The following is a 25308-nucleotide window of genomic DNA, read 5'->3' on the forward strand; positions in this document are numbered from 1 at the left end:
TCAGTTTATCTGGGTTTGGTTTTTTCTTCAGTGTACCAGACCTCAAATCATGTTATTTTAAAAGCTGCATTTATGTTGTGTGTAGGGAAAGCACAGTGTGGGATGCTGAGATTCTCTGTTCTCACCCAGTGCCCCACTTTCAGCCATTCTTGTATGCGTCGGCCCTACAGTCATCCCTCTACATGCACTCTATTCCAGCAGTAAAGGGCAATTACTTATTACTTGGTACAAGGTTAGTTGTTGGGTCAGTGTCTTGACACATCCTAAATCTTACACCAGCTCTTTTCTGCTTGTGGTCAGAGGTGGGGTTTTCTCAGGGTTCTTACTATATTCCATGGCAACTGAAATGTCTTGAATCTGTAATTAGTCCTGGATAACTGTTTTATTCCCAGAATTAGCAGGACTCTTCTAATGATATTGGCATAGGATTTGGGGGTCAAAGATGATCTCTAGTTCTCTTAGAGGTTAAGGATTTGGTCCTCACCCATCTGTAGCCTCACTGGTGCGAGGATTATATTCACAGCAGTGTTTCCTATTCCTGTGCTCTCCTCTGTTCTTGTCCTTACATGCAGTGGAATTTGGCCTGCGCCTTGGAGATTAAGAAGGCTTGCTTGTCTGGCTGCTGTATTAATAAAAGGAAAAAAACTGTAAATAACAAATACAAAACATGAAAATAATCCTGAGAAGTGCCTTAAAATAATTGTTTCAACAATTGTTGAAAATATTTATTTAGAAAAAAAACTTCAGCTGGAAAACAGCAGAAATGGGGGTGGAGGGAATCTCACATTTTATGTTAACAACAAAATAACATGTTGAGGGTTTTTTTTTTTCTACAATGAAAGCCACACAGATTTGTGCATATGGCCAAGGAAAGGGACAGGTATGTAGAAAAAACAAAGAATTGAGAGGTAGAAAATAACTTGGTTTACTGCCTGTAAGTCTTGTCTTGTTTGGAGAGGAACCTTTGGGAAAACATGAGTTGGTCTAGCCTTGACTGGTACACTAGAGGTAGAACCAATATAACTGAAACAAGAGCTATATATCAGTTTTCAAGGTAACTTCTAAGGGGGTTTGGTTCCACCAATGAATAAAGTTCCTAACTCTACACTAAACTCATCCTTTGGAATATCAGTTTCATCCCCTGGTTCTTCTCCAAGCTTCTTCCACCAGGGTGCTTGCATGTACTTTAAGGTGGCAAGATGGGCCTGCTTGGCCTTGGCTGCCACAGGTCTGGATCTACTCAGGAAGAGCTCAGGTTCTTTCTCTTCTGCTTCGTTCAGACTTGGCGCTTCTGTAATAAACACAAGATGTATAGATGAAAGACTCCTCTAGCAGACAGGACCTTGGAAACTGTACAGGTGGGACTCCATTACAGAAGAGAATTCCAACCTTGAATCTATCATGATTACCAACAGTGGATGCTGTAGGACTAGTAAAAGCTGTATCTGTGGTTGGTAGCAACATCTCTACTCCTTGCCACTTTTGATGTTGAAAGGAGGGTCTGGTGTGGTGCTGGCATCCATGGATGTCGGTTTGAGTCTCACCTACTCCACTTTCAATCCAGCTCCCTTCCTATGGCTTGGGAAAGCAGCATAGGATGACCCAAGGACTTGGGCCCTGCCCCCACATGAGACTCATACTAAGCTCCTGGCTCCCAGCTCTGGCTGTTGTGATCATTTGGGGAGTGAACTAGTAGACAGCCAATCTTTCTCTTCCTCTGTAATTTAGACTTTCAACTAAAACAAAACATTTTTTAAAAAGAAGAAACAAATAAAGAAAGCTATAATTTAAAAAAAAAAAATCTGGGCCCGGCGGCTAAACTCCTCGCCTTGAACGCACCAGGATCCCATACGGGCACAGGTTCTAGTCCCGGCAGCTCCACTTCCCATCCAGCTCCCTGCTTGTGGCCTGTGAAAGCAGTCGAGGACGGCCCAAGGCTTAGGAACCCTGCACCCATGTGGGATACCTGGAAGGAGTTCCTGGATCCTGGCTTTGGATTGGCATAGCATCGGCCGTTGTGCTCACTTGGGGAGTGAATCATTGGATGGAAGATCTTTCTCTCCTCCTCGCTGTATATCTGACTTTCCAATAAAATAAATAAATCTTTAAAAAAATCTATTTATTTTTATTGGAAAGTCAAATTTACAGAGAAAGAGAGACAGAGAGAAAGATCTTCTATCCGCTGGTTTACTCCCCAGTTGGCTACAATAGCTGGTGCTGCACCGATCCAAAGCCAGAAGCCAGGACTCTCTTCTGGGTCTCCCTGGTGGTTGCAGGATCCCAAGGCTTTCAGCTGTCCTTGACTGCTTCCCCAGGCTACAAGCAGGAACTAGATGGGAAGTCAAGCAGCTGCGACACAAACCAGAGCCCACATGGGATCCTAGTGTATGTAAGGTGAGGACCTTAGCCCCTAGGCCACTGCACCAGGCCCAAGATGTTACCTTTTTTTTTTTTTAAAGATTTATTTATTTTTATTGGAAAGGCAGATTTACAGAGAGGAAACACAGAAAGAAAGATCTTCCACCTATTGCTTTACTACCCAAGTGGCCACAACTGCCAAAGCTGAGGTGATCTGAAGCCAGGAGCCAGGAGCTTCTTTCAGGTCTGCCATGTGTGTGTACAGGGATGTAGGCTTTGGGCCATCCTCTACTGCTTTTCCAGGCCACCAGCAGGGAGCTGGATGCAAAGTGGAGCAGCCAGCCTACACAGGAGGGTGGCATGTGCAAGGTGAAGATTCAGCTACTGAGCAATTGTATAGGTCCTAAGATTACATTTTGTAATTAAAAATTATGAAATGCTCTACAAATGAATGACACTTTAGCAACTGTCATAATTGACTTTCAAAATATGGCCCAAAGCTTTTGTGACTACATACAATCTGGCCAGTAGAGCTCAATATCTTTGAAATTAATAAATCTGAGCTGGTGCGAATGAAAGCAGCAAGGCCTGGGGGAGCACACAAAATGAAGGTTATGGAATCCGCATCATTTGAAAATACTGTGTGCTATGATGGAGAAGAATACAATTCCTGAGGATAGGGGCTAGATGAGACCATTTATGGTGCTTTCCTTCAGAAGAATCTGGATGTCACAGACCTTGCACGGCTATTCCTTTTAGGATATACAAAATGGGAGGCGTACATACTCATCAGCTGTTCAATGTTGGTGTTGATCTGCGCCATCAGAGCCTCTCTGTGCCGCTGAGCTTTCTCTTCCACAGCCCTGCCCATAAAGTAGTGTCGTAGTTGTTCTTGAGCTTCTGCATGGAGCTCCCTGCTGGCCTCATCGGACATCTGAACGACCTGGGAACACAGTGCAGAAAAGCTTGTCACAAGCAGGACATGCGTGTCAAAGTCTCCTCTACTCAGCCATTTAGCAGAGGCTCTAGGGCACTTAGCTCTCATTCTGACAATTGGATTAAAATGATGTTTATGTTCTATAAATACTAAAGACTCTTAAAAGGAGATTTTGGAAAAAAATGCAGATGGAGAAATTTTTTGTTGTGTCCCTTTAACTTTCTGAGTCAGTGTGGCATTACAGTAAAATAGATAAAACAGGAAGACACCACAGGAATAATTACAAATGATTTGCTAAATGCATTTTTCCAGTGGAAGGAGTATCAAAACCACTGGATGCTCCATTTCCCATCCAGCTCCCAGCTTGTGGCTTGGGAAAGCAGTAGAGGACAGCCTAAAGCCTTGGGATCCTGCACGCACATGGAAGACTTGGAAGAAGCTCCTGGCTCCTGCCTTCATTCAGATCGGCTCAGTTTTGGCCATTGTGGCCACTTGGGGAATGAACCAGCAGATGGAAGATCTTTCTGTCTTTCCTCTCTGTATTTCTGTCTTTCCAGTAAAAATTTTAAAAATCATTAAAAAACACAGAAAAAAACCACACAAACATTGTATGTCATTTTTATAAAGGAAAATAATAAACTATTAAAACTGTTAAAGGCAATCCAGAGCTTCTGAGTGGAGTTTAGGAACTGATGATCTATATGTTGGAGAAGATATTCTCTAATTTCTATCTCTGCTCACAGAGATCTCTGCATTGCAGTCTGTCCCTTCCTCCAATCATTTCTGATTCTTGGCCAAGGAAAAAGCTGTTAATATTATTGATCAAAATGAAGACAAACCACTGGTCATGTTTCAGTAGTGGCTAGACAGTTTCTAAAGCTCTGAAGTCTTGGCTTTTTTTTTTAGTACTTAAAAATTTTTTAGATTTATTTATTTATTTTCATTGGAATGTCATATTTACAGAGAGAAGGAGAAATAGAAAGATCTTCTATCTGCTGGTTCTCTCCCCAAATGACTGAAATGGCCAGTTACGTCAATCCGAAGCCAGGAGCCAGGAACTATCTCCGGGTCTCCTGTGCGGGCACAGGGAAGCAAGGTTATGGGCCGACCTCAACTGCTTTCCCAGGCCACAGGAAGGGAGTTGGAAGGGAAGTGGAGCAGCTGGGACATGAATCAGTGCCCATATTGGATCCTGGTTCATGCAAGACGAGGACTTTAGCCGCTAGGCTACTGCACTGGGCCCCCCAATATTTTTTACATACAGCTTTGAATTTAAAAATATAAATCTTTTAAAAGATAGCAATAATAAAGAGTAAATTTTGCTAAGCTTTGACATATATACACCTGTGAAACCATCATTACAATCAGAATAATAAACTGAATGCCACGAGAATTCCTTGTGCTTTTTTAATCCTGTTCTTATCCAACCTATTCTCCCATGTTTCAGCAATTACTGATCCACTTTCTCTAAGTATAAAATTTTTCAGACTCCTCATATATTAGACTTTTTAATGTTAATGTATTTTCCAAAGTGATTAAGTGATTGACTACTTTATATTTCTATGAAGAGTAGCTTCATTTAGAGTTCCTTTACATGCTTTGCAAACCTTTGGTACGTAACAAATGTATAATATCATATATGTGTATATATATATATATATGTATATATGTGTGTGTATATATATGTGTGTACTTAACTCCTCACCTGCTTCCTCGCAGGGTTCACGTTGGCAGTGAACTAGAATGGGATCAGAGCTGGGACACGAGCCCAGGCACATCAGTGAGATACAGGCATCTCAAGTGGCACACTAACTACTGCACCAAATTTTATTCATTTTAAAATGTAGACATAGAGATACACACATTCACACAGAATGACTTCTGTGGTTTTAATTTCTATTTTGTCTAAGGACTAAGATGCATCTTTTCTATTGTTTATTTATCACCTATTTATCGCTGGGTGAAGTGTTTATTCAAATCTTTTCATATGTGTATCTAAGTGTACATAAATAAGAATGAATATCTTTTGAACGACACTCACATAGAATCTTTCTGGAAGGTTCAAACTAGCCAAAACTTTCCTGTACTGTTATAAAAGAAGCAATAATCATGTCTTATGGTTGCCTTGAAGCAAAGCCTCAAATTAGCTTCATAATGGCTGTATCATTTATGTCATGTAATGTCTATAAACACTATATGCAACTCTAGATCCGTTAAGTACATAATAAGTCCACTGCATTATCTTAAACCATCAATAAGCATGTATAGGTATGAGACATTGCTGGTGAATGCTGTGCAATGGAACAAGGTAACGTGGGTTCTCTGTTACAGATGCCTATATACCGGATGTCTTCTGACATAGTCATCCACTTGTTGTTTCAGCTCAACTCTGCGTGCATCAGTGAGTTCTTGGAGTCCTTGCCAAGGAGAAAGTAATTTCTTTTTCTTACGGCACTTTGCAAGGAATTTAAGAGCCTGGGGGAAAGGGGAGCAAAAAAGAATGTGATTTTTCCCATTTAGTAGAACTAATTATTTTCTAAAATATAAGGTAGTTCACTACACTGCAACAGTAGTTAATTCTGAAGGTGTATGAGAAGGAAGATGGGACTGTGACAGGGTGAGTGAGGCAGGATGTGACTTTTTAACCGTTCAGCTCTTCCTCAATGTACCATTCCAACAAACACATTGCTAAAAATGTCATTAAGTGAAAAATGTGTTTAATACATTTAACTTAGCTAATAACATTATACAGTTTCTTTTTTTATAAAGAGACCTGATTTCATATAATTCATAGGCAAAGTTCATTTTTTGAAATTTTATTATTTATTTTTATTGAAAAGTCAGATTTACAGACAGGAAGATCTTTCATCCAATAATTCATTCCCCAAGTAACCACAATGGCCAGGAATGAGCCAATTCGAAGCCAGGAGCCTTTTCCGGGTCTCCCACGTGGGTGCAGGGTCCCAAGGCATTGGGCCATCCTTAACTGCTTTCCCAGGCCACAAGCAGAGAGCTGGATGGGAAGTAGAGCAGCTGGGATTAGAACCTGTGCCCATATGGGATCTTAGCACGTACAAGGCAAGGATTTTAGCCACTAGGCTACCGCGCTGGGCCTCTATACAGTTCCTATAGAATGGATACTGCTTCACATAACTGTACCAGGGACCATTTATAGAGAATAGCACTTTAATTTCAAAATTTTTATCAATTTGAGAGAAAGTTGAGAGGGCACGAATGCATGTGAACTCTTAACGTGTTGGCTCACTGCTTGAGGACCTGAGTTATTTTATTTCTTATCTGGCTCAATTGCAGTGCAAATAAAAAACATAAGGCAAGTTAAAATGTTATTTAAGGGGCTAGCTCTGCTAAGCCTACACCAGTGGTACCAGCGTCCCATATGGCTACTAGTTAGACTCCCAGTGGATCCACTTCTGAGCCAGATCCCTGCTAAATGGCCTGAGATAGCAGCATAGGATGGCCCAAAAGCCTTGGAACCTGTATCCACATGGTAGACCTGGAAGAAGCTCCTCGCTTCTGATCAATGCAACTCTGGGAATTGTGACCATTTGGGGAGTGAACCAGTGGATACAAGATCTATTTCTCTTCCCCCTCACTCTGCCTTTCAAATAAAAATAAAGAAATCTTCAAAAGTGTTATTTAAAAATTTCTAGCAGCTACATTAAAAAAGTAAAACATGGGTGAATATTTTACATATATTGAGTTATGCAAAACATCATAACTGAATATAAACAATATTAGTACTTCAACATGTAATATACATAAAAGTGTTAAGATAATTTTGCCTTTATCCAAACTATTTTTTCAAATTCTGATGAGTATTTAACAACTATAGCCTCTTTCAACTTGACTAGGTACAAACCAAGTATCCCATAGCCCCAACATGTGTAAGGCTACTACCTTAGACACTGTACATCTGGAGTGCATCTTAGAAAGCGATGCCTTAAACTATTGCATAATAATAAAAATATATATTGCATAATAATGTTTTTTATTGTTATTTCCCTGTTCTAATTTCCTTACAATTTTTATTTTTCTTCTTTGTGTACTTTCCGATTTTGTAAGTCAGTGGAGACACAGGACTGTTTGCTGTAGACATAACCCAGAGAGGTATGAAGACAGAAGATAAGGCAAATATTTTCATTTTCACTAGTGGGATGGTTTTAAAAATAGCCTTGTGAAAAGTTAATCACAGAAAAAGTTCAAAATCTACCATTGTGTGAAAAACCGAAATTGGTTTTTATTCAACAACAAAGGGTTATTATGCTAAAGGCTTTAAGACCTTAAATTGTAATATGGAGCTTTAATCATATAACAGAAAAACTGGATATCAGAAAAATGAGTAATTAGATTAAAAAACCCACAAACAGCATTATACTATACTTCTCCAAGGCAATAAAATATTACTCTTCTGTGTGTAATTCCCAGGAAATTATCACCTAACACCATTCTACACAATTCAATAGCTATAATGATATAATACTATTTCATCTATATATTTAAAAAATTAAATATGATATACACTGGCACAGGACTTTGTGATTAACAAAATACATTCCCATACATTAAGTCATTCAGTCCACCTAACAAATAAGTGAAGAGATAGGATAAACATCCCATTAAATCATACACTGAATTTATACCGAATGCTTACAGTAATAAGTAAGATTTGGAGAACTTGGAGCCCAGGTAAGAAAAATCAATTAATAGCACTGCAGCATGGTAAGTGACATACAAGGTTTGATGTTGTCCTAAAGGCCCATGTCTAAACCAACCTGGCCAGAGGTAAAAAATGTTCTTGTTTTATAAAAGAAAAAAGAGCTAACACTATAAAAGCTGTCACTTGACTAAGGCAGGTTAATGTTAAAGTCAGGTTGGAACCCATGCTCTTGCCTCCTAATCCAGAGCTGTTTTTGTACATCAGACTCACTGCTCTTTGAAGTATGATGGCTGCTTTATACTCCGTGAGAAATGGCCTCTGTTGGCAAAATTTCTTCCTTTCCCTGAACCCTCTCCAATGTTTCTGGATAATCAGTGCTGCTTTTTCTTCCATTTCCCGATTGTATTTCTGCACCTCACCTAAAAAGATGACAGACACTATCACAATATATTCACTGCTATGCTTTCTCAAGTGTGGAAATCAGAACAATAATAATAACCTGACAGTCCTTTTATTTTTTCAATATTATTTATGTTCCCAATTTACTATTTTACAATGATGCCTAAGACTTTTAGAAAGAAAAGCTTTCTTGGATTATGCAACTGCCTTACAGAGGAAGGATGTATGTAGTGTTTCTATGCAAGAAACTGACAAAAGGGATGAAAATTGAACAATAAGAACAACTTGGAAAAAAAATGTAAGTACATGACAAGAAAGTCATTTAGCAAAACAGACAGAAAAAGGAAAGTGTGTGTATGTGCTAATATTCTACTCTATATGCTTCAAATTGCTCTTCAATCAGTTATACCAATGACTTTCTTTATACTTTCTGGAAGTTAATCAACATGCAGCTTGGGACTCTCAGTAGCTAAGTAACAGAGGAAGGCAGTGGAAGAGTATAGAAGTGGCACTAAAAACAAGGTATGTATTGAACAAAGTATAAACAGTGTTGGGATTTAATGATCCATTAGATATGGAGCTGAGGGAGGGTAACAACCAGAGTGTTACAAATGAAAAGCTGGGTACACTGGATTTTTTGTGCATTACCTGGAATGGGGAATAAAACAAGGAAATCTGGGTGACAAAGTAATGACTTAAGTTTGGAGGGTGCTTGTGAATATCCAAGTAAAGCTATTCAATAGCTGGTTGTGCTAATGCAGGAAATGTTAGCCAAAGTTGGTTACTCAAGTTAAAAAAAAATAATTAAACATTCAAGTCCCTGGGTGTACTTGTCATGTTTCAAATATTCAATAGCCATCTATATAGTCATTAGCTATCACACTGGATGAGGCAGACGCAGAACACTTTGTTTTTACAGTATGGTTTACTGGGAAATGTTGCTTCAGAGTACAAGAGAGAGGCTGAAGGCACCAACAAGATCTGAAAGCACCAAGAACTCAGCTTGCTACATAAATTTTTATGTGGCCACAAATATTGCATTTAACTGTCATTTTTGCTCTCAGGCTGGTCCAGCTCCAGCTACTATGGGCATGTCATTTTTGTTACCTTTTACTCATCAAAAGTTCTTCTTAGCCATTCCAACCTAGTTTTTGTTGCTTCCTACTTTGTTACATAAGGAGACCAACAAGTATTAGTCTACAATATATCATTAAAAATAAAAACACAGAAAAAAATAAACAAGAATCATGAGGTAAAATGCAACCAGGGGAAATATCTACATTTAAAGAAAAGCAGCAGGATAAAAAGGGTTGCAGAAGAATCCTGGGAATGAGTATTAAGAAGGGAAGTAAGAAATGAGGAAAAAACCTCAAAACCTGAGACTTCCAGTACCATCAGTTATTCATAATTTCAGCTTAGTTTGTCAAAGGTGGCAAAAATATGTCATAAGGTTTGTAATAAGGAATGTGTAAAGTTCTGATGGCAGAATGAAGCAATATGCGAACTCCTTGATTGAGTTCAAGGAATTTTAATGATTATGACAGTGACTTTCATGCATAATTTTGTGTTTCACTAATCTGAAAGAAAAGAAAAATCTTTTTATGTTTCAAAATAATTACTAAGATTTACTTGGGGGAAGGGGGAAAAAAGCCACGAGAAGGGGATGGAGAGAAACATGTCTAAATTTAAAAAGAGATCATCAGGTAGCGATACTGCTTCCTACCTGGATGAATTATTTCAAGCACACTCAGCCGTGATTCTCGGGAAAGTCTCATGGCTCTCTGTCGCTGGAGCTGCAGCTGTAATTTGAGAGCCTCTTCCTCCTTCTGCCTATGGAGTTGTAGCATTATCCTTGTTCTTTTAGATCTGCAATGGAAACAGCCCCTTAAATACAATATCATAATTCATATTATCATTCAAGAAATATATGAAAAGCATAATCAAATTAATGCATACAGAAAAGTATCTTAATTCCTAGTATTAGTAGGGTATTTGAAAATAAATGATCACACATGTTGCTGCAATACAATCTTTTTTGGAGAAATATTCAGATATATGCATAAAAAATCTGGAAAAATACTTAAAATACCAAAAGTCTTAACAATTTTTTTATCAATTCAGTTTTAAAAAAACTGTGATAAGTAGTGTTTTCATTTCTATCTGTGCAATAAGCCAACCACTTTTTATCTCAGCCATGAGATCTGAAGATTGTGAATGTTACCAGGAACTGGCAGGAGAGATTGAAAGATAATAAAATTTATAATAAAAAAGATTATTTATTTGAAAGAATTACAGAAAAGAGAATGACAAGAGTGAGAACAAAAAAATCATCCATCTGTTGACTTACTTCACAGATGATGGAAACAGCCAGCACTGAGCCAGGTTGATGCCAGGAGCCAAAACTTTCTTTTGGGTCTCCCATGTAGATATGGGGGCTCCAGTACCTGAGCCATCTTCCACTGCTTGTCAGGCAAATAGCAAGGAGCTAGAATGGAAGTGGACCCAAACCAATACCCATATGGGATGCCAGCATCACAGATGGTGGCTTTACATATTAATCATGATGCTAGCCCCAATGAACTATTTCTAATTAGTTTTCTTAAGGATATCATCAAATGTGCAGTTAAGGATTTAAGTTCAAGGATATCCTTTACAGTATTAATAACAATTTGAAAACAAACCATAGGACCTACAATAGGGACCTGGATAAATAAACACTAGATCATATACCTGATGGAATTTTACAAAGTACGAAAGCACAACATTTTCGAAGAATATCATAATCCAATGTCACATGAAAATCAGGATATAGAAAATCAAAATTTTCCTTAAAATTTCTACTTACATATATAGAAAAATAAAAGATTTTTAACAATAAATTTTCAGTAGATATTTTCACCATAACTGACTATGGTTTTAATTTTGTCTTATGGTTATGTATTTCAAGAATTGACCAGTAAGAATTGTTAGGACTAGTTACAGAAATTTTCATGTTGCTAAATTTTGTTTAATTTTAATGTATTTGCTTTTACTTGCTAGCATTTCTTTTTTTTATTGGAGATTCAGATATACAGAAGACAGAGAAAGGAAGATTTTTTTTTTTAATTGGCAAGTCATACATGTAGAGAGAAGGAGAGACAGAAGTTCTTCTGTCAGATGTTTCACTGACGTTTCACTTCTCAAGTAACTGCAACAGCTGGAGCTGAGTTGATCCGAAGCCAGGATCAACTTCCAGGCCTCTTCCAGGACTCCTACACGGGTGCAGGGTCTCAAGGCTTTGGAACATCCTGCACTGCTTTTCCAAGCCACAAGCAGGGAGCTGGATGCGAAGCAGGGCTGCTGGGATTAGAAACGAATCCCATATGGGATCCCGGTGCACTCCAGGTGAGGGTTTTAACTGCTAGGCTTCCTCACCGAACCCTCACTAACATTTCTTCTGAACCATTCTGACTTTTTCGGTTGCTTCCAATTTCACTATGCGGAGTGACCACAAGTAATAGTTTACAGGAAATATAGTAAAATGTCTGGATAGCTATGACTAGAAAGGAAACAAGGATAATCAGAAGAGAAATAATTTCTCTCCCAGCTACACACTTATTTGCATGCTGCCTCCCACAACTGGTACCTTGGGTACCTTTGTAGCAGAATTCATAATGGTATAATTAAAAAGTTATGACTTCCAACTCAACTTTCTTCTGAAAGAATTAAGTGTAAAATGCAAAAATAATTAAGTGAGATTGCTTCAGTAACAACTGTATCTTTGAAAAGAAGCTTCTTAAAGCAAGGAAGAAAACAAGATTTTTCTGCTTTGTGTGTTGCGGTATATGGTTGGTTGCTTCCTTAAAATTGCTTTACTGCCAATTTAAGTTTCCTCTGGCTTTATTCTTAGTCCAGAGAGTTGTTTCAAAATGTTTTTATCCCTGTTATCAAAGAGAGGGAAGACCTCAAGTGCACATTTGTGTTAAAATGAAGATTTCTGTAGAGAATGTAGGTACAGTTGTCTAGTTTCTGAAGGACTTTTGCTTTTTCTGGAGATGAAGTAGCTATAGTTCTCTCCCTAAGCAAAGAAAAGCAGGCCCCTTCTCCTTGCCCTTCCTACACAACCCCCACCCCACCGCAAAAACTGCTGCATTATATGACATGTACATAACTAGATTTAAAAAAAGATTTATTTATGTTTCTAGGAAAGGCAGATACCCAGAGAGAAAGAGAGACAGAATCATCTTCCATCTGCTGGTTCACTACCCAAGTGGCAGCAACTGCTGGAGTTGAGCCAATCCAAAGCCAGGAACCAGGAGCTTCTTCAGTCTTTCATGCAGGTGCAAGGCCCCAAGGCTTTGCGCCATCCTCTACTGCCTCCCAGGCCACAAGTAGGGAGCTGGATGGGAAGTGAAGCAGCGGGACACAAACCACCAGTGCCCATATGGGATCCTGCCACATGCAAGGCGAGGATTTAGCCACTAGGCTCTCATGTCAAGCCCATAACTAGATTTTATCCTCCACTTACAGAAGGTTAAACAGGGCAGGCTCTAAGCACAACACCTTTTCAAATTGCTTTTTTATAACAAATTTTATAAAATTCTATAAGATTTTATTTTGATCAATGAAATAAGGTATAATAAGACTAGTGTATTCATTGAATCCAAACCACCACCAAATTTTTAAAACATGGTTATATTTATATAACAATGAAATAAAAAGTACTCTGCCATACACCATATTATCAGACATACCAATGGGGATGTTAAAATATGAAAAATATGTACCTGAGAACCAAGGATATAGTTGTTGTTAATCAGGACATATCAATTTAGGGGTTTTTTTTAAATTAATTAATTTATCTAATAAAAATGAGAAATGGAAAAAAAGAGACAAGCTATTTTCTCCCCTGGTTCACTCCCTTACTGCCTTCAACTACCATATCTGGGCCAGACTAAATCCTGGAGGCCCAAACTCAAACCACCTGTGAAGACAGATGTACATTATCTCCAGGAAACCAGAACTTAAACTCAGGCTCACGAAAATGGGAATGGGAGCACCTCAAGTGGCAGCTTAATTACTCTGTCAAACAACAAGTACTTCATTTATTTTTTATGTTATGGAGTTACTTAAAAAAATTCTAAGTGCATTTTTTTTTAATTTATCGGTATTTCACTCCCATATAATCTCCATCTTGGTATCCTTTTTTTAAAAATTAATTAATTAATTAATTAATTTATTTATTTTTTCTTGAAATCCTTTTTTTCCACATTTTATTATTATTGCTATCGTTTTATGATACAGTTTCATACTCCCTTATCCCCTCCCCAATCCCCCCCCACCCCAGTTCCTTTATATCATTACTAACATATAGTTCTTCATACTCAGTCATATGTTCATCATTGTGGGCATGGACAATGGCAGAGAGTCCAGAATCCTATTGTCAAAATATAATATAAACAGTTTCACTGTAAGTCCATCTTTGTCTGGAAACAGAAATGCATACCACACTGCATCCTCACATCTGGTTGTCAGTCTCCATTACATAACGACTGTACATTCCCTTAAGTGAAAAGTCATGATACAAAATCAACAATAGAAAGAAAAATAGAAATTTACAATGCCATGAAGTTAAATGACATGTTACTAGATATGACAGTCTCCATTACACAACTACTATACCTTCCCTTAAATGAAGAGCCACAAAACAAATACAACATCCGAGAGAAAAAAGAAATTAACAACATCAAGAAGTTAAACAACATGCTATTAAATGTCTAACATGTAGCTGAAGAAGTGAAAATCAAGAACCTTCTTGAAGAAAATGATGCCACTGTGTGATCTACGAGTCATTGAATGATTTAATCAGAAGAAAGTGTTTTGAAGAGATGAAACCAACAGAAAACAACAAAACCCATGTGATAGAGTTTCCGCTGATCTTTGTTGGAGTGTGTCTCCTCCAGACAATAAACAGATGGGTTTTGTTTTTTAATCCAGTCTACTAATCTCTGACGTTTGAGCTTAAGCAATTTACATTCAGAGTTTAATATGTATGGGTGGTACTTTGGTCCTGTCATTTTAGGAATGCGTTGTTCATTGGTTTAGTCTTCTGTTGTCATTTTACTGGGATGTTCTTCCTGTTTGCCTTTGGTTTTGGTAGGTGCTATTCCTCTTCTCTGTCAAGAGAACATCTTGAATATCATTTGTAGGGCAGTTTTGGAAGAGGCAAATTCTTTTAGCTTTTCTTTACTCTGGAAGAATTTTATTTCATTTTCAAAGATGAAAGAAAGCTTTGCTGGGTATGTTATCCTAGGCCGACAATTTTTTTCTTTTAGAATCTGGAATATGTCACTCCATTCTCTCCTTGCCTGTAGAGTTTCCTGTGAGAGATCTCCTGTGAGCTTAATTGGCATTCCTTTATATGTCAATTAATGTTTTTCACGTGCACATTTAAGGATCTTTTCCTTATGTTCAATTGAAGAGAGTTTGATAATCATATGTCTTGGTGAAGATCGCTTTTGATCAAGCCTATTGGGAGTCCTGTGTCCCTCCTGGATGTTGTTTCCCAATTCTTTCTCCAGATTAGGGAAATTTTCCTTTATTATTTCATTAAATACATTTGCAAACTCAGCTTCTCTTTCTGCACCTTCCGGGACTCCCATAACTCTTATATTTGGCCTCTTAATAGTGTCTTTCAGTTCTTGAATACTTTTTTTGGCCTGATCCAGCTCTGCTTCCAGCTTTCTGTTTGCTTCCCCCTGGTGACAGGAGATATCTGCCAATTCTGAGATTTTTTCTTCTGCTTGCTTCATTCTATTTTGGAGACTCTCCATTGTACTTGTAATTTTCTCTACTGCGTTCTTAATTTCTGATATTCCAGTCTTGATTTGCTTTACTGCTTCCTTAAATTCTTTGAACTCTTGCATGAGCTTCTCATTTTTGACCAGACTCTTCAAAATGAGTCTTATGGATTCTGTGTCCCCCATTTTCTCGATGTCTTCCTCAGTTAAATCTGAGGTTGCCAAAGGGTTTTGCTCCTTTGCAGGGGAGTGCTCAGTAATATTCATTGTGCCTTTGTCTCTTCTTTTGCTCTTGATCATTGTACTTCTGGTTAGCAGAGTCTTCTTCTTGGGGCAGGTTTCTAAGCTGTGTCACCCACAGGTCTACAATGCGATTTTACTTATTGCAGTTGGCACACAACTTTTTGCTTGCAGCCACTTGTGCCACAACCTCCAGCACTTTCCAGGTCTGGGTTCCTATGTCAGATATCCACCATGATCTCCACAACCCCAGCTCTTGGCTCACCACTCTCCACCTCCTGTGATACTGTGTTAAGGCTGCACTGTTGTCTCTGCAACCTTTCTTCCTCTTCCGGTTGGAGTGGGTTCCAGGATTAGAGAGACACCAGGTGTCCTATCTAGTTAGGTTGTTGGTGGCGCTGATCTTGTCAGAACCTGTTGGACGTTAGGTCTGGGTGCCACACGGACCTATTTTGACTGGTACAATGTCACAGTCGGTATTATTTTCCTGCGGGACCTCAGCAAGCTCTCGCGAGCTCAGCACAGGCACAGTTCTCTGTTGTCCCCTCCAGTCCCAAAGCCATTGCCACAGTGCGCAAAATGGCGCCCGACGTGCTACCACAACAGTTCTTGATCTGCTGGCCGTCTGATCCGAGGGCTACCCAGACTTGCCCCAGATGGAACCCGTAGAATGCCACGTCGTTGCAGTTCACTGAGTCAGAAATGAGCTCACTCCCTGCTCAGAGCATGCTCCGTCCTTTCCCTTGCCCTTTTCTCCTTATGCAAAATGGCGCCCAATTCAGCTCTAAGGGGCTGACTAGGCTATGAAATTCACTCTGTTCTCGCACTGCCTGAGATTTGCTGCTCTGTCTCTGCTCCTGGTCAAATCAAATGGACCAGCAGGACGGACAGTATTTTGTCTGGGTTCACCTCCCAAGCTCCCAGTGAAAGTTCCTTCCCACCTGGTTGCTGGCAGAGTTCCGGCTGCTGTTGGAGTTCAGATTGCTGTGCTGGAGTATCATACACTGCAACACCACACAATTGTGTCTGCTGCTTTCCTGTGTCTGTCAGTCTCCAGGTACCCCTCTGCTGTTGTTCTGTCCTTTCCTATTCCCTGAAATATGTCCTCTCTGCTTCATCCTGATTAAATGTTTCTCCGTCTGATTAAATGTGCCCTTACCCTATCCCGCCATCTTGATTCTACCAGTATCCTTAATTTATTCACAGTCTCTTGTTTCAGACTTCTAACTGAATATAGGCAAAAATATCTAATATTGCATCATCAATATTTTAAAAATACTATAAGCATGAGAAACATGATAATAATTAAAACTACACTACTACAACATTTCATCTGTCAGAAAATTGGGTTTTAGAAATGATCTGAGCATGCAGGTTAGTACAGCAAAAAGGAAGTCCACAGAGCATGGAGGTACAAGTAAAATGCAAGCTAAGAATGCAATAGAAAGGAGTGGCTCAGTGTCGCAAACACTGAGCCCGGTCACTTGAACAAACGCCATGAGAGAAATGGATGCTTGCAATCAAGCATATATTCAAGCAAGCACACACCAAACAGGATGGGGGAAGCCACCGAGAGTGAATAAGCCTGTGATGTTTGACACATCTTATAGTATGTCTCCTTGCTCTGAAAGTCCATCTTGTTACTAAGGGGATCCACATTCAGAAACATAGAAAAATTAGAATGAAAATAAGAGAGAGAAACATATTAGAAAACAAAGTAAATCAAAATTAATTGTACTATAGCAGGGCCCTCCAATTATCCTCAGTCATTTTTGTTGTTGTTTTTACCTGAAACTCCTCTGCAAAGCAATCACAGCAGATGGAAGCTTCTTCAATCTCTTTCTAGTTTGGTAACCCTTCCAATAAGCTTGAATCAAGCACGCTGCTTGATGTAGTTTCTGAAATTAAATGTCAGAAATAATTTTTAAAAGCTGACCTCTAAAAATAAACAGGCCAGGTCAAGTATTAATCCCCGACTCTTAACAAGATGGGCAGAAGGCAGCATGAACTTAATAGGCCTTGCACAGAGAAGGACTAAGAACACTAAACTTCTCTTCCCTGAGGAGGTGTGTTAGTTTCAGGTAATGTCTGAACATAGTAAAGAAACTGTCTAGTCAACTCCAAATTTCTCCTAATTTCATTTCCCATGTCAAAGTTTTCATAGTTCATTATAACCATTCATAATTCTAGGCTATCATGTTAATGCTTTTATTTAATTATACAACCTGATTAGAGTCAGACTGCAAGCTCTGGGATTCTTTCTGGGTGGTTGTTCAAAGCTATTTAGTTCCGAAAGCACCTGGTATGCTGTCTTGCGTCTCTCCTGCACATGACAGTTTTGATACTACTATGACTTGTGACTCCTTAACTGTATTCTCTTTTCTCCAGATTCTCTCTTTCTTCCTATACGTACTTCTTTTCATGGTTCTTGCTTCTATTTCAAATTTATGATCACTTTGACTTGGAATTTTGGATATGTATTAAAAAAAAACCTTAACTATTTTACATTTAAGTATATTTTCAGTATTTAGGTTTTCACCTGGGAATCAAAAAGCTATTTGCTTGTACTGATTGAAATACATTATCTGGAGACACCATTCCGAGTATGCCAGAGAAGTTTAGTTCAATAACTTGCTTCTTCAAACTAATAAACAATTTTTATTAATAAAATTCCTTGCATGGATGGAAAGAGATTTACTGTTTTATCTTAAAATGGCAAGAGTAACCATGGGTAATCATACATACAGTTTGCTAAAATTTTACTTTTTTTTTGAAAAAAAACATAAATGTCAGAGGTGTGGAATTCATGAAAAAATTCTAGAAAAATTTGATGATATCTATTAATCAGTATAAAAAGGAGACTGAAATTAAAGGTAGGCTAAATGGTAAAAGAAAATTTGAAAGATTCCTAGATTTTAGGAAGCGTTCTTAAAGTTTAATAGAAACTATGGAATATTTAAGAAATATTGAAATTTACTGCAGTAAGTTAATGAATGTCACATAAATCATTTTTATAACTTAATACCTGTTCTTCCACATTCTTACAGATCTTCGGGCTTAAAAGATCAACAAGCTTACTAAGTTGTTGACCAAACTCTGTCCCAGTTTCCTGTTTGTGAAGTAAGCTTCTGAGTCCTGAAATACAATGAAAAAATGATACAATTATTAGTAATAGTAACTCAGACATTAATTAGGTGTTCTCCTTGAATATAAACACCTTAAATGGAATATCTTTACAAGAAAAATTATCATGGATCCATAGCCAATACATATCTTCCCATGGAAGCATTTAAGCTGGTTGTAATTATTAATTTAAAAAGTTATTACTACATAAAATATATAGTTAAAATATAACTTGGGGCAAATCAATGGGTTCTTGAGAAAATACAGAAGTTCTATAACAGTAAGATACTGCATTTGCATCCTCAAATAACACAGAATAGTAAAAAACACAGAGTAGTACACATAGAAAATGTTGGTATGACATATTATCATGAAAATATTTAATACAAATAAGGTAAAATAGCAGTGTGCAAGAGGGGAAAACACTACATGAATCTTTTTCATATTTTATATACTACTTCAAAAGTTTACAAGAAAATGAGACTAAAAGATGTTTATTATGGTACAAAACATGATTTAAGTCCATGCATTGCTTTCTTCATAAAACACATCTTTCCATGAACTTCTTAAAAAACCCATAGTCTCTTCAAGTTCACAGAAATACAGCAATATTAATAATTATAACATATCTTTAGAAACTTAAGTTGTTATTGAATAAGGAGTAAAGTAAAATTTCTTTATAATGAACTTTGAGGGACACTTACATTTCTATAGGAATCTGACTATAGATTTGAAAAATGTGTATCTGATACAAAATCACCCAGACTAATGCTTCCATCACTTTCTTTGCCTCATTTCTAACAGCAGATATTCACATCTCATATCAAAGTGTCTAGTTCTCGGCTCAGTTTTGCTTCCAGTTTCAGCATGTAGCTGACATACACCCAGGAAGTGACAGGTGATGGTTCAACAGTCGGAAGGATCCACATCAGGTCCAGGTCCAGGCTCTTGGCTTCAGCCAGGCCCATCAACTGACTGTTACAAGCCCCTCGGGAATAAAACAGTGGGTGAAAGATCTGTTTTCATCTGCTTTCCTTTTGAATGAAATGAAAATAAACATTAAAAAAATACACTGATTAATCTTGGGCAAATTGCTTCATTTCTCCATGCCTCTTTTTATTTATTTGAAAGCCACAGCTACAGAGAGAGAGGAAGAGAGAAATTTATTCCATCTCTAAGTTCCTTTCCCAAATGGCTGTAAATAAGCCAAGGCTGGACCAGGCCAAAGTCAGTAGCTTGTTACTTCATCCAAGTTTCCAGAATGGGTGGTAGGGGCCAAAGAGTCATTTTTTGCGGATTTACCAAGCACATTTTTTAGGTACCTGGACAGAAGTGGAGTGGGCAGAACTCAAACCAGTGCTCATGGAGGATGCCAGTATTTCAGATGCAGCTTAATTCACGACAACACAGTGCTGGCTCCAAGATGACATATTATTACATGTAAGATATATGTAGAACTTTGTTTGCCATGTAATAAGTAAGTAAAAACTATTCTATTGGGATATTAACAGTAAATAGTAATTCACTGAGTGCTTTTATTACCAAATTTCTGACTTTGGGGGCCAGCATTTTGACCAGGTGTTTAAGAAACTTGTTAAAATGCCTGTATCTTGCAATGCCAGCTCTACTCCCAATTCCAACTTTCCACCAGTGTAGACTCGCACAAGGAAGACTCAGCTCAAAGCCTTGGTGGATACAAGGATTTAGAGTAAACCAGGGAATAGGAGCTCTTTGTCTTTAAAATTTCTGACTTTTCCATTTACATGTTTTTAGGCAGAGAGCCTTTTTTTTTTCTTTTAGAAAGGTAGTATATTGGTTGAAGAATAATGTATTAATATAAAAACCAAAGGGGCTATCAATTGCTCTGTACAGTTCTAATTTATCTACTAAAATTAAGCCTCATAAGGTTACTGAACCCATTTTGTCAGAGAGGAGGTAAATATTTATTGTAGTCTAATCAACAAAGGACCACATGCCATTTTTTTGAGACATGAAGATAACCTGATTAAACATTTCCTGAATTGCCATTACTAATATTTCAAATAAAAAAATTTTATGTTTCATTAGTCATTAATGTCAATTTTATTTTTGAGAATCTCAGGAAAAGAATGTGTTACCTTTATAGCTGGCGCTTAGTCTCAGTAAAACCAAGATTTCCTGATGAGATTCAACCATCAACAGTAGGAGTTTTGTAGCTGTGCTTCTTATGACTGGACTAGAGGTTGATAATAGCTTGAAGACAACTTCATCCAAAATTGAATGCAGGATTTTTCCTTCTATTTTGAGTAAATCACCACTAACAGGAAAAAAAACGTACATTACTAATTGATGCACAGGTATCACAACTAATTTTAAAAAATGGACTAATCTACTGTCTGACTATGGCTTAATCCAAGAAGATAATCAAGTTTTAAACATATAGCTTGGTTCTAAAAATGTATCATATTAAGTAAGCAATATTTACTGAGTTTCTACTGTGTGCAAGATGTCATGCCAGGTAATGGAAAACTTGACAAAAGGCCATCTCTTCATAGAAACTTGCAATCATGGCCCGGCGCGGTGGCGCAAGTGGTTAAAGGTCCTCGCCTTGCACGCCCGGGATCCCATATGGGCGCCGGTTCTAATCCCGGCAGCCCCGCTTCCCTTCCAGCTCCCTGCCTGTGGCCTGGGAAAGCAGTTGAGGATGGCCCAAAGCTTTGGGACCCTGCACCAGCGTGGGAGACCCGGAAGAGGCTCCTGGCTCCTGGCTTCTGATTGGCTCAGCTCTAGCCGTTGCAGCTGCATCGGGATTGAATCAAAGGATGAAAGATCTTTCTTTCTGTTTCTCCTCCTCTCTGTTTATCTGCCTTTGCAATAAAAATAAATAAATCTTTAAAAAATTAGAAAATAGGAAAATGCTAAGACCTTTTTAATTTTAATAGCTTCATTACAATATGATTGCTATATAACATACTTAATACATATAATTTGATTGCTTTAATGTGTTAGACCATCAGAAACAAAAGAAATACATTCATCACGTTTCAAGGACATGTCTCCTCCCTAGCTCCCTCTAATTCCCTGCTGACTATGGATGTGCTTTCCAGTACTACATTTAATTATACTACTATTATATTGAATATGAAAATCCCAATCTTTACCTGTACTTTGTATATTATCTATGCCATTGTAAATTACAGCTAATTTTAAAAATTATGAGTGTTAAAGCATTGGTATAAAGATTCTATAAAGATTTATTTTTTGAAACATTTATTTATTTTTATTGGAAAAAGCAAATTTATAGCAAAAAGGAGAAACAGGAAGAAAGATCTTCCAACCCGCTGGTTCACTCTGCAAATGGCTGCAATGGCTGGAACTGAGCTAATCTGAAGCCAGGAGCTTTCTTCCATTTTTTCCTGCAGGATGCTGGGCCATCCTCTACTGCTTTCTGACGCCATAAGCAGGGAGCTGGAAGGGAAATGGAGTAACAGGGACACAAACTAGCACCCACATGGGATGCTGGTGCTCCAAGGATGAGGATTAGCCAGTTGAGCCATCACACCAACCCCCAAGATTAATTTAATTTTTACTTGGAAGGCAAAATTACTGAGAGGAGAGAGATCTTTGGGTTTACTTTCCAAATGGCTGCAAAGGTCTGAGCTGAGCTGATTTGAAGCCAGGGGCCAGGAGCTTCTTCTGTGCTTCCCAAGTGGGTGCAAGGACTCCAGGACCTGAGTCATCCTCCACTGCTTTCCCAGGCCATAAACAAGGAGCTGAACAAGAATTGAAGCAGTAGAGCAAGAACTGGCACTCCTAAGGAATGCTGGCACCCCAGGTAGAAGCTTAGCCACCACCGGCTCCTTAATACATATTTTTATACTGATTTTGTCTCTCAAAAAAAAATCTTACTAAACTTAGATTTAGAAGATCATTTGTGTAATTTGTCAGATATTCTACATGGATGATAGTATCATGACAAAATACAGAAAGCTTTACTTATTTTTTTCTGTTACTTTTTTGGGGGGGGTGGGGAGGTTAAATTTCCTCTTACTAGCTAGTAATTCTAGTAAAATGTGAAAAATAGAAGTGGCTAAGAGTGGATATCCTTGTCTTGTTTCTGATCTTATGGGGAAAGACAACAGAATTTTATCATCAAGTATAATAGTAGTCAGTTTTTATTAGATTGCCTTCATTATGCTGAATAGGTATTCTCATTATTTTGCTGAAAATCTTTAAAAATTAAAAGCAAAAGAACAGGTACTTGCTTTTGTCAAAATATTTCATCCTATTGATGCAGTTTCTTTCCAATTTAACATGAGCTACACTGATTGACTTTCATTATAAACCAGTCCTGAATCCCTGAGATAAATCTAACTCCTCATGCACTTTTTAATGAATTGCTATATTTGACTTGCTAATATTTTGCCTGTAATGTTTGCATGTATGTTAATAAATGTATTGATGATTATTTTCGCATAGTGTCTTTGGTTTTGGTACTAAAGTAAAATGCTAACTTCACAGACTGAGTTGGGAAGCATTTCTTCCTCTTCAATTTTCTATTAGTTTCTTTATGAATGTTATTGCTTCACTAAAAGATCAGTAGAATTTATCAATGAATAAGCTGTGCAGACTTGGAGTTCTCTGTGCTGGAAGAAATTATATTTTCTTTACAACCATCTAACATATAAGGAGGGTGATACTGTTCTTGAAATCTTCTGTAGTCATAATAATTCTTCATTTAATTATTCTATCAATTATTGAGACAAGCACATTTGACACCTCCCATGTTAACTGAGGATTTATTTCTCTTTGCAATTTTATTAACTTTTACCCATGTATTTGGAAACTATTAGACTAAAAAACATAAATTCAATTCTTAATGATTACAAAATAAGCATTTTTATCATTGGTAATAATCCTTGCTTTGAAATTTGATAATAACACTGGCACTCTAGCTTTCTTATCTAGTCATAACATATTTGCTATTGTTTTATTTCTCTTTATATTTAAAGTACATTCGTGGTAGGTTACAAATAGTTTTCTGCTTCTGTCTTTAATTTGGATTTTCCAAGTATTTGCATCTAATATAATTATAAATTTACCACTTGCTTCTGGCTTCATTATGTATGTTTTACTGCCTTATTTCAGATTGTTTTCTTAAATATTTTTTAAAAATTTATTTATTTTTATTGGAATGGCAGATTTACAGCAAGCAGGAGAAACAAAAAGATCTTCCATTTGCTGATTCACTCCCCAAATAGTCACAATGGTTAAAGCTAAGCTGATTTGAAGTCACGAGCCAGGAGTTTCTTCCTGGTTTCCCACATAGATGCAGGTCCCAAGGTTGTGGGCCATCTTTCCTCTCCCAGGCCATGTGCAGGGAATTGAATGGAAAGTGGACCAGTTGAGATTAGAACCATATGGATGCCAGTGCTGCTGGTGGAGGATTAGCCAATTGAGCCATTGTGCCAGTTCCACAAATTATTATTTTTATGTTCATTTCTACTTCTTTTGTCTTATTAGCAGTAATTCTTTATTATCCTCTTGACTATTTTAAGGGTTACAGTATATATTTCCCCCTATTAACCTACTTTGAGAAATATTACACTATGTCATATAGAGTGCAACAATCTTATAATAATGCATTCCCATTTCTTTCCTCCAAGTTTTATACTGCTGCTAATAATATTTTATGGGTGCATGTGTTATAAGCCCCCAAACATGTTTCTTTTGCACATATATTATCCCAGTACAATTGGTAAAATAACTATATATTTATTTATTTAACCACCATTTTTGCTATCTTTCATTACTTTGACAGTTCCATTCCCCTTCTAACTGAAATACTTCCTTACATTTTTTATAGTGTCATCTACTGTGATTTCTGTCATTGTTCATAACTGATATTTTATTAGTGTTGAGAAATAGTACACAGACATTTCAATTTACATGAAACTCTTACGCATATACCTAATCTAAACAATAAGTATTGTCATTTTTTTAAGTTGTTCCAGGGACTTTGCAGATTTAAATTTGGAGGTAACTCTTCCTTAATAGGATACCAAGTACCATTATCTTTAAATGTGGCTATTACACATAAATCCCCTCAACTCACAACTCAATATCATATACATGACACATTCAATTTGTCAATTCTTTATGGCACATTAACAAAAGTATGTGAAATGTACTGCCACAACCAAAAACACTATAGAATGCATAATTCTGACATAGCAATAAGGAGTGGTTTTCTGTAGGAATTCTACCACACAATATGGGAGAAACAAGTGTAAATATTCAAGACATAAAACGTACAACTTTGACTCTAAATCGCCACTCAGCATGCTTCTATTTTGACATATATTCCCTTGCCCCCATCTAAGGAATGTTAAGTGGAGACACAGGTCAAAGGCTTCCATAATGCAATATTCCACTAGTTTCTGGTTATACCAAAAGTAAAACAACCAACAAATGATTTACACCTAAAAAAACAGTAGGTTTCCCTCCATAAAAATGTTACCCTCTATATTGTACAAGCAGGGAGACAGGAACAACTGTAAGATGCAATGTATGATATTAAAGACTTGCCTTCTTTCTCTGCTGCTTCCTCAGAGGCTGAACTCCCCTCATTTTCAGTTTCTCCATTTTCTGAAGTTAAATGTTTTCTAGTTTCTTGGTCAGTCACCTAGACTGGTTTTCTCTTTGTTCCTCCTTTCCCTTTGCCCCTCTTCTTCCTTTTGTCTGGAATCTTACGTCCAAGAACTTACCCTTCTGGGCAGTCATTTTGTGATTCATTCCCACTTTTGCAGGAGCAG

The 25308-nt window shown here is 37.6% G+C and overlaps 1 protein-coding gene across 4 annotated transcripts in view; it reads right to left on the minus strand.

Annotated features, from left to right (window-relative positions):
* Window positions 1–641: 641 nt before the first annotated feature.
* Window positions 642–25308, minus strand: part of IQCB1 (IQ motif containing B1) — a 36075-nt gene continuing 11408 nt past the window's right edge. Inside the window, exons 6-13 of one of the 4 annotated variants that reach the window (XM_041002918.1) lie at window positions 20632–20810; window positions 18417–18526; window positions 17180–17289; window positions 10096–10238; window positions 8244–8392; window positions 5639–5770; window positions 3145–3292; window positions 685–1291 (exon numbers count right to left, since the gene is read on the minus strand). In XM_041002918.1, the coding sequence (XP_040858852.1) occupies window positions 1062–1291; window positions 3145–3292; window positions 5639–5770; window positions 8244–8392; window positions 10096–10238; window positions 17180–17289; window positions 18417–18526; window positions 20632–20810 (1201 nt within the window). In that variant the 3' untranslated portion in view covers window positions 685–1061. Of the gene's footprint in view, window positions 1292–3144; window positions 3302–5638; window positions 5771–8243; window positions 8393–10095; window positions 10239–17179; window positions 17290–18416; window positions 18527–20631; window positions 20811–25308 lie in introns of all 4 variants that reach the window. The other 3 variants (XM_041002917.1, XM_041002919.1, XM_041002920.1) reach the window with 3 other exon arrangements.

This window comes from Ochotona curzoniae, unplaced genomic scaffold, assembly GCF_017591425.1.
Source record: "Ochotona curzoniae isolate NIBS_2020 unplaced genomic scaffold, NIBS_Ocur_1.0 scaffold_2587, whole genome shotgun sequence".
In the NCBI taxonomy this organism is placed as follows: Eukaryota; Metazoa; Chordata; class Mammalia; order Lagomorpha; family Ochotonidae; genus Ochotona; species Ochotona curzoniae.